This window comes from Gracilinanus agilis, chromosome 3 (assembly GCF_016433145.1).
Source record: "Gracilinanus agilis isolate LMUSP501 chromosome 3, AgileGrace, whole genome shotgun sequence".
Taxonomy (NCBI): Eukaryota; Metazoa; Chordata; class Mammalia; order Didelphimorphia; family Didelphidae; genus Gracilinanus; species Gracilinanus agilis.
The window spans coordinates 51,897,250-51,906,380 of NC_058132.1; the positions used below are offsets into that span (position 1 = coordinate 51,897,250).

The 9,131-nt window shown below is 53.9% G+C and overlaps 1 protein-coding gene across 1 annotated transcript; it reads right to left on the minus strand.

Annotated features, from left to right (window-relative positions):
* Window positions 1–2,478: 2,478 nt before the first annotated feature.
* On the minus strand, window positions 2,479–7,501 carry CPLANE2 (ciliogenesis and planar polarity effector 2). The gene is made up of 5 exons (XM_044671290.1): window positions 7,390–7,501; window positions 6,059–6,211; window positions 4,966–5,090; window positions 4,238–4,374; window positions 2,479–2,886 (listed from the first exon to the last, which is right to left on the minus strand). Exons 1-5 carry the CDS (start codon window positions 7,499–7,501, stop codon window positions 2,607–2,609), a joined length of 807 nt encoding a protein of 268 aa, XP_044527225.1. The 3' UTR covers window positions 2,479–2,606.
* Between the last annotated feature and the right edge of the window lie 1,630 nt (window positions 7,502–9,131).

Sequence of the window (9,131 nt, forward strand, 5' to 3'; positions counted from 1 at the left end):
AGGTCATTTTTGAACTCAGGTCTTCCTGACTCTCAGCCTGTTGCTCTATCCAGGGCACCACTTAGCTCCCCAACTTTTAGAGCTGTCCAAAAGAGGGACGGCTGAGTGCCCAAGGAGCTGGGGGGGATGGTTCCCCTTTGTTGGAGGTCTTCCAGCAGAGGCTGGGTGACCATTCCTTAAGTTACAGTACGTTCCTGTTAGTGTGGATTCATCTTGCTGGCCACTGAAGTCCCCCAGCTCTGAATTCTGTGACTAGTTGAGTTCTAGGGTGGCTCCTAGCTCTAAAGTTCTTCAGTCTATAGCTGGCCCTTCAGGTTCTCACATTGTACAGTCTAAGGGCTCTATCTGCTCTGACTTCTGCAACTATAGCACAGCCAGGAAATCTTCTGGAGGAAGCAGAGAAGGCAAAGCCTCTGGGTTCCCCGAGCCGCCGGCAGTCTCCAGATCCCTCCTGCTCCAGCGTCCTAGCAGAAAGGAGAGATGCATCCCCTCACCCCACAGAACACTGGGGGAAATGGGAGGTGTCCTTCCCTCCCGGTCACCCCTTCCTACATGTGGCTGAGCACCCAAGAAGCCTGGGTCCCCAGAGGGTCCCCGGTGTTGGTTTATCCTGTTATAGGTTGTTGGTCCCAAGAGCCCAAGAGCCCAAGACAGGGATTCTCCATCCTGGCTCTGTGCCGCTGGAGAGTGGTTTCCCATCATTCCCAGAAAAAGGCACAGGATGGAGGAGGGAAGTAAAGGACCCAGAGAAGCTCCACTTTTCCCAAGGCAGGGGCTCAAAGGCTTTGCCACTAGTAGTGTCCCTATTTCAGGGCATCAGTTTAGAGGTGGAGAACCTGCAGAGATTGGAGTCCAAACCCCTCATTTTGCACATAAGGAAATTAGACCCAGCAAGAAGATTGTGCTCCCTTAGGGTGGGGAACTAAACCCTGGACCTTGGCTTCAAACCAAGGCTTTTCTCAAGTACTCGCAGCATGCTTTAAGGGTTTTTTTAAGCCCTCACCTTCTGTCTTGGAATCAATACTGTGTATTGGCTCCAAGGCACACGAGTGGTCAGAATTAAGTAATGGGGGTCAAGTGACTTGCCCAGGGTCACCCAGCTGGGAAGTGTCTGAGGCCAGATTTGAACCCAGGACCTCCTCTCTCTGGACCTGGCTCTTAACCCACTGAGCCACCCAGGTGCCCCCTATGCATTAAAGATTGCAAAGTGCTTGGCCCACAACACAGGAAGTGGCTAATCCAAGTACTTACATCCCACATTACTGAGAAACTGAAGCTCAGAGAGGGTCAGGATTCTGCCTCCCGGGTCAGAAGCCTCCAACCCAGCTTTCCCAACTACAATTCCGGGGCAGCGGTTCTGCCCCGGGGCATTGGCTCCGCTATTAGGAGAATTACGGAGCCGAGCCGGGCGGCCCCTCCCTCCCAAGTTTGCAGCATTAGCCGCTAGCCTGCGCGGGGCTATTAGAGCTGCGCTGCCGCTGCCGCAGTGCTGGCCGGGAGTTTAGGGTCCCTCGACTGTCCGCTGTCCGCAGCGAGGGGGCAGCGAAGGGTCTCCGTCCCCGGGGTCCCCCGGCCTCTAAAGCAGGGTTCCTAGCCCTATTTTGGTCCCGGGCTCTTCTGGGGAAATGTTTGAATGCCTAAAACAGAGGGTCGCACACCAAAATGAGTATTCTCCACCGCGTCTATTAGGGAGCATCTCGCCCCGCACCACCCCGCCTTCCGGCCCCATCAGACGAGTGTTCTGACTGATTTCCTGGTCCTGGTCCAGCCCCTGCTCTCCCCTCCCCCCTCAGGTCTCCCCAAACTTCTGAATCAAGCTGTCTGGTCCAGGAAGGAAGGCGGAAGGGACTCTGATGGGTGGGTGGGCCTTTGGGGACACCTAAATGAAGACAGGACCATCTGAGGTGAGGCAGCATTCTGCGGCAGTGTGAACTTGAACCCAGGTCCGAGGCCCCCAGCCTTCTGCTGACACTTCACTGGTCCAGGACTGGGAAGGGGAGGGTCTGCCCACAGCTGGACAGACCTGTCCTCCCCTCTCACCTCCCAGAGCCAGAAATGGCCCCAGACTGTCTGGTCCACTTTACAGGGGCGGAGGCATCTTGGGGCAGGAACTCACTTGCTTCAGGTCCCAGGTGGTAAGAGGTGAGCTAGAATTCAAGCCCGAGCCTTCGGGGTCCAGATCCAGCCCCCCTCCCACTGCCCCACAGACACGCAGTCCCCGGCCCACCAGGCAGGGATTTGCCCCAGTTCACGTTTCTGGAGCAATTTAAGGCCTGCAAAATGCATTCCCCACAACATCCCTGTGAAGGAGGCAGGATAATTGCATTTCCATTTTACAGATTAGAAAACTAAGGTCAGGAATCAAAGTGAAGTGGCTTAGTGGGCAGCTGGGTGGCTCAGAGGATGGAGAGACAGGAGGTCCTGGGTACAAATCTGGCCTAGGATACTTCCTAGCTGGGTGACCCTGGACAAGTCACTTAACTCTCATTGCCAGCCCTGACCACTCTTCTGCCTTAGAACCAATACAAAGTATTTTCCTGTCCACGCCTCGATCCCAAGCACATCCGCTTCTCCCTGCTCAGTCCTGCTCCCAAGAACCCGTCCTGTCAGACGCCTCCTCCGGAACTCGACCCGCTGCCGTCCGGGGGCTTCTCCTGGGGACCTGGGACGAGCCCGGCCGCCACCTGGTCCTGGTGCCACAAGTGCTCCCCCAGGCTATTGAGGACGTGTGCCACATCCAGCAGACCGGCCCTCCCGTCCAGGGTGCGCCCATCGGCCAGCCGGCGCCCGGGCACGCTCTTCACCCGCAGCAGGGGCAGCTCCCAGGCCTGCCGGAAAGCCGTGAGGTCCCGCTCCGGAACGTCCGTGTGCATGTACTGGTCAAACCTGGCGAGGAGGCGGTCAAGGAAAGCAGCGTGTCCCCTTCCCGATGGCCTCAAGCCTCCCCCACGATGCGTCCTCCGCCTCCCCCAGGCCGGCTCCCAGGGCCCCCAGCACAGCGTCCTCCCACCCTGGCCCACCAAGCTTCGTGAGGAGGAACCTCGGGGCTCGCGGAGCCCAGCCAGCGATCCCCTGGCCTGCAGGGTCCATGCCGGGGCCTGGCTGAGGTTTCCCCTCTTCAGAGCACCCTGTCCACATGGCTCACCTCCCACAAGCCTGGCAGTACAGGATCCTCAAGGCTTCCCCACCACAAAGGGGGCCTGGTCTGCAGCACCCCGACGAGCCTGGCCAAGTTCCAATACATGGTTTTTGAACCCTTGTTTTCTGTCCTGGTGCCAAGTCTAAGGCATAAGGACAAAGGCCAGGCAATTGGGGGACCTGCCCAAGGTCACACAGCTGGAACGTATCTAAGGCCATATTTGAACCCAGGCCCAGCTCTCATAACTGTGCCAGCAAGTGCTCCCCACTCTTACCCCACATCCCCTTCCTTCTAAACCCTTGCCTTCCTCTAAAAGTCCTTATCTTCCTAAAATCAATACTGTGTCTGGTTCCAAAGCAGAACAGTAAGGGCTAGGCAATGGGGGTCAAGTGACTCACCCAGGGTCACACAGCTAGGAAGTGTCTGAGGCCAGATTTGAACCCAGGACCTCCCATCTCCAAAGAGGTCTGGCTCTCAGTTCCCTGAGCTCAAGAGCTGCCCCTCCTTAAAGTTCTTTGAGGGCAGGGCCAGCCTGCTGGCCTTCAGGCCTTCCCTCCCTCTCCCTCTCCCTCTCGTCTGTCTCTCGTGCTTCCTTCCTTTTCCCCATTAGAATCCCCAGCACTTAGCACAGTGCCTGGCACCGAGGACTACCATTATCTATCTTGGAGCGCTGCCTGAAGGCTCTGACCCCCAGAATTCCTAACAAGGAGACTAACCCGATGAAAATGTCATTGGGAAAGGCTTACCCAACAAGTGACAATATAATAGAAACAGCTAATGTCAAATTGGGGTTTTCTAAGTCAAGACCAAGTCTGCCTGCAGGCATCACTTTCTCCTGGAGTCCACAGGCCCAAGGAGAACCGAAGTGACTTCCTCAGGCCAAGGAATGGCTCTCCAGTGAGCCTCCCTGCCTCTCTCTTCCTCAAAGCCTCCGGCCTTTTTCTCTCCTGACCCAAGAGCATAGAAGCAAATCTAGGGAGGAGCTTGTTGGACCAAGGAAAATGGACAGACCCACCCAGGCACTGTGCGATGCGGCACCACCAGAGCCATGCACCCCTGTACCCCGGGATGACACATGGGAAGATGCCATGAGGATACTTGGAGCCGATCACCATCCTGACAGCGTTGGGGGCATCTCCGGCAATCCGGGAGAGCTGAGCCGGGAGGTCTTCGAAGGAGGCCCGGTCAGTGAAAGAGAAGAGGAAAAGGAAGGCATCCGTTTTCTCCTTGCAGGCCTAGATCACAGGAGTACAGATTTAGAGCCAGAAAACCCTTAGACATCATTGAGTCTAATCCTTCCCATTTTATAGGTGAGGAGACTGAGGCCTCAAGAGGTTCAGCGATTAGCCCAGGGCCCCAGAGCTGGCAGATCTGTCTTTCTGACTCCAAACTCAGCACCGTCCACACCACCACCAGACCTCTCCACAGAGCTTTCAGACTGTAATGCTGGGAACAGCCTCTGCTCCTCCCAGGACTCCTCTAGCGATGGCTCAGGGTGTCCTGAGCCCACTGCCCTTTCCCCAAGAGGTAGGACAACTCCCCTTGGGTCAGGAATAAGCACCAAGAGTTTTCTCGGGCTTTATCTCCCACTCCCACCTTCTGGGACAGCTCTGGGGCCCTGGGCTTTATCTCCCACTCCCACCTTCTGGGACAGCTCTGGGGCACCGGCCTGGCTCATTCGTGCACTCTACATCGCAAGCACTGGGCTAGGCCCCAGGCTAGATGGAAAGTGTAGGTGCAGCAGCCCTGGTCCTTAGGAGGCTTAAAGTTTAAGGGGGGCCAGGGGCAGGACACAAAGCACAAGCATTCTCAGCCCCCCCACTCACAGGCAAAATGTGATCAAATTTCTTGAGTGCTGCTTCTCCACAATCCCAGAACTCAAAGCGGAAGATGACCACTCGTTCGCTGGCCTGCAGTTTGGCGGGCCAGTACACTACTGTCGTCTGGATACCTGGGGAAAGGGGTCACTCATTGCCTCCGTTCCCCTGCCCTACCCCCGCTCCAGCTCTTTAGACAGGACAGGAAGAAGAAGGCAGAGAGCCAGGGGCAGGTTCTAGAGGAGACAGTGTGGACCCTCAGTAGGCCCCGAGGCATGGAGGGAGCCCTGCCATCAGGAAGCACCTGCTTTGGGCACCTGTCACAGGGCAGAAGCACACAGCAGACTTGGCAATAAATACAACCAAACATCAGAGGAGGACCAGAAATATATGAGTCTATAGGAATAGACCAAGGGACCCCAATTTAATCAGAGGAGATTCTCCAGGAGAGATGAGTTTGGGTTTGTTTGGTTTTTTTTAACCCTCATCTGCCATCTTAAATCAATACTGTGCATTGGTTTCAAGGCAGAAGAGTGGCAAAGGCTAAGCAATGGGGGTCAAGTGACTTGCCCAGGGTCACACAGCTGGGAAGTGTCTGAGGCCACATTTGAACCCAGGATTTCTCAATCCACTAAGCCACCTAGTTGTCCCCCAGAGATGAGTTTTATTTTTTTTTTAAACCCTTACCTTCTGTCTTGGAGTCAATACTGTGTATTGGCTCCAAGGCAGAAGAGTGGTAAAGGTAGGCAATGGGGGTCAAGTGACTTGCCCAGGGTCACACAGCTGGGAAGTGTCTTAGGTCAGATTTGAACCTAGGACCTCTCATCTCTAGACCTGGCTCTCAATCCACTGAGCTACCCAGCTGCCCCCCCCCCCGAGATGAGTTTTAGAAAGATAATAGAGGCTGTTAGTCTCTTATTTCAGACCCAAGGCCTCCCCTCCTACCAACACCACTTACCTACTGTTTCATGGTGTANCTGGCTCTCAATCCACTGAGCTACCCAGCTGCCCCCCCCCCCAGAGATGAGTTTTAGAAAGATAATAGAGGCTGTTAGTCTCTTATTTCAGACCCAAGGCCTCCCCTCCTACCAACACCACTTACCTACTGTTTCATGGTGTACCACAGGAACCTCCAGGCCCGCCAACTTGGCCACAAGGGCTGTCTTCCCCACCCCACTCTTCCCAGAAACAAAAATCTTGTAGCTTGCAGTGTCAGCAGCCACCTGGGGTGGCAAAACTGGCCTCTCTAGCAGTCCTAGGGTAATAAGTAATCCCTGGTTCAGATAGTCACTCCCTGTAAGCAAAGCCCTTTCCCAACTTAGTGACCATCCAATCCAATCTCTCTATTTCTCAGGCCCAGGGAGGGGAAGAAATGAATGATACTGCAGGGATCAGGACCCAGAATTCCTACTTCCAGATGAGGGCTCTTTCAATTATACCATGTGTGTTCAATGTATGAATTAATTCAAATACATTTTAATTAGACTAGATGAGGAGCCCTGAACCAGATGGGGATGACACAATTCTTGCAGAAGTGGGAGAGTTTGGATTAGATGATCTCTGAAGCCCCTTCCAAAACCAAGACTTAAGAAAAACCTCAGGGGATAGACACTAGCTTTTCTGACACTGCTACTGAATTATGGTGTGACTCTGACAAGACACTTTTCCTCTCTGAAACTCAGTTTCTTCACCTGTAAAATATGAGGTTAGAAGAGACTATTTCTAGTGTTCCTCCCAGCTCTAACATTCTGGATTCTAAGGATCCTTCTAGTTCTGACATTTTATATTCTAAAGTAACCTTCCAACTCTGACATTCTGTGTTCTAAGCCACCCCACCCCAGCTCTGACATTCTCTGTCCTAAGGCCCTCCCAGCTCTGATATTCTATACCCTAAGGTCCCTTTAACTCTGAAACTCTATATTCTAAGATCTCTCCATCACTGACATTCTACACCCTAAGGTCCCTTCCAGCTCTGAAATTATTTGTCATAAGGTCCTTCCAGCTTTGACATCCTGTTCTAAAATCCTGCACATCCTTCACCTTTCTGCATACTAATGACTTTTGGACCTCAGAATTATGTTTACATTGTTGGGTTCCAAGGTTCCTTCTGGCTCCCATATCCTAAGGCTTCTTTCATTTCTCAAAGCTGATGGTATCCTATTCCTCAGGCCATCCCCCAAGGCTTTACAACTGGCTAGGAAGACAAGTGGGAGGAGAGGATCAAAGATAACCAGATCACTTTCTTCTGGGAGCCAACAGCCCTGAGAAGAGTCATAGAAAGTCAGAGTGGTAAATGGACCTTTGAGCTCACCTAGTCCAACCTCTTAATTTTTTTCTGAGAAAGAGGGTTCTAGCTCAAGGTCACATACAGTGTAGAAATGGGACTAGCACCTGCCTGGGTCCCTGGCCTCTGCTGGCTTAGTTACAACTCACCAAACACCCTTCGTCTGTTCTTCCGAAGGATGGATGACAGATGCTCTTTGCCCTCTGTGCTCTCATGCCAATCAAGGACAATCACAGAGCCTGGGGCTGGGAGCCTGGCCATGGCCCTCCCCAGATATTCCACTCTCACCAGAGGACTGAGGAGGCTGAAGTACAACAGACCTGTGATATTGATGGGAAGACCTAATGAAAGACAGCCTCTGTCCCTACCAGCTCTTATTGCCCCAAAGAGGCAAGTACACAGTCCCCCCATTTTCTCACTGCCTCAGGGAGACATCTCCAGGGGGAATACAAGGTCCCCTTCGCCTTTTATTGCTTCCAGGGGTATCTTTAAATAGCCTCGCTCTAGATTCGGGGGCCCCAGACGGGGAGTTACAAGTCACCATCCAGCCACCTCTCACTGCCCCAGCATTAACAAAGCTTCCTTCCACCTCCCTCTCGCTCCCCTGAAGGACACTGACAAGATTCCTCCCCTGTTACCCTAGGGAAAAAATAATAGTACCCCATCTTCCACCCCAGGGGCCACTGCCAAGATCCCTGCCCCATTACCCCTAGGGGCACAATGACAGCATCCCCTCCTCTGGGAGGGAAGGGGAGGATATTAACTGGAGGGGGACATTAACAAGGTCTCTCCCTCCTGCCCCACTTTCCTCCTCTGCCCCAGGGGAATAACAAGGTCCCTCCTCCCTTACTCCCTGGGGCAATAACGGGACCTTCTCCTCTGCCCTGGGGGGAGGGGCACTGACAAGGCCTCCCCCCACTCCCCGCCCCAGGAGAACAATATCAGGATCCCCCTTCTTCCGTGCCTCAGGGGGCCATTGACAAAACCCCCTCTTCTCACTGCCCCCTCCCAGGTAACGACAGAAACCTTACCCTCCTCTCACTAGCCCTCCTCTTTTTGTAGCCCAAAGAGAGCAATTATCCTCGCCCCCCCCCCCCCCCCCCCCCCGCGCTGCCCCCCCTAAAAACCCCGGCTCACCGCCTCCTATTAGCTAGACACCCATCTACGCGGGATAAGTACGACCTCACTACGCACGCGCGTCTCCGCCCCGGGATCCAGCTCGAGAACTCCTAGAGTCGCGTGACATGGGGATTTACTGTTACTATGGAGACGGAATGGGAAGAGGGCTGGAGTTGCCAGCCTTCTCCACGCCCTCCTACTTCTCAGGGCTCCATTGCATCCTCACCATGGCAACAAATGTTCCAGTGCGCCTGCGTGGAGAGGCTTTTTTTCTCCCACTGTGGCATGGGATCGTGGGGCGGGGCTGCAGGTGCGTGATGAAGTCAGATGTAGACCGGGCGGAAGTGGAGCCTTTGGTGGTCTGAGTGGCAAGTGGCCAGGAACTAGAGCTCTTAAAGGGGCAAGAGCGGATCGTCACGTGCGAGAGGATCCGCCATTCCAGCCAATCAATACACACCTGAAATTGCTTCTGCTACCAGTTCTTACCTCCTCTTGCACACTCAGTTCAAGAGCAAACTCACCTCCTCCTCCAGGGAGATTTCACAGATTAATCCTTCCCACTGAAATAGGGCTCTTGGAGACCATGTGGTCAAAGGCATCTTAACCTAGGGGTCCGGAACCTGTGTTTTCACCTTTTTTGATAACTGCATTTCAATATAATTGGTTTTCACATACATTTTATTTTATGCATTGTTCTGGGACAGCTGGGTGTCTCTGAGGATGGAGAGCTAGGCCTGGAGATGGGAAGTCCTAGATTCAAATGCGACCCCAG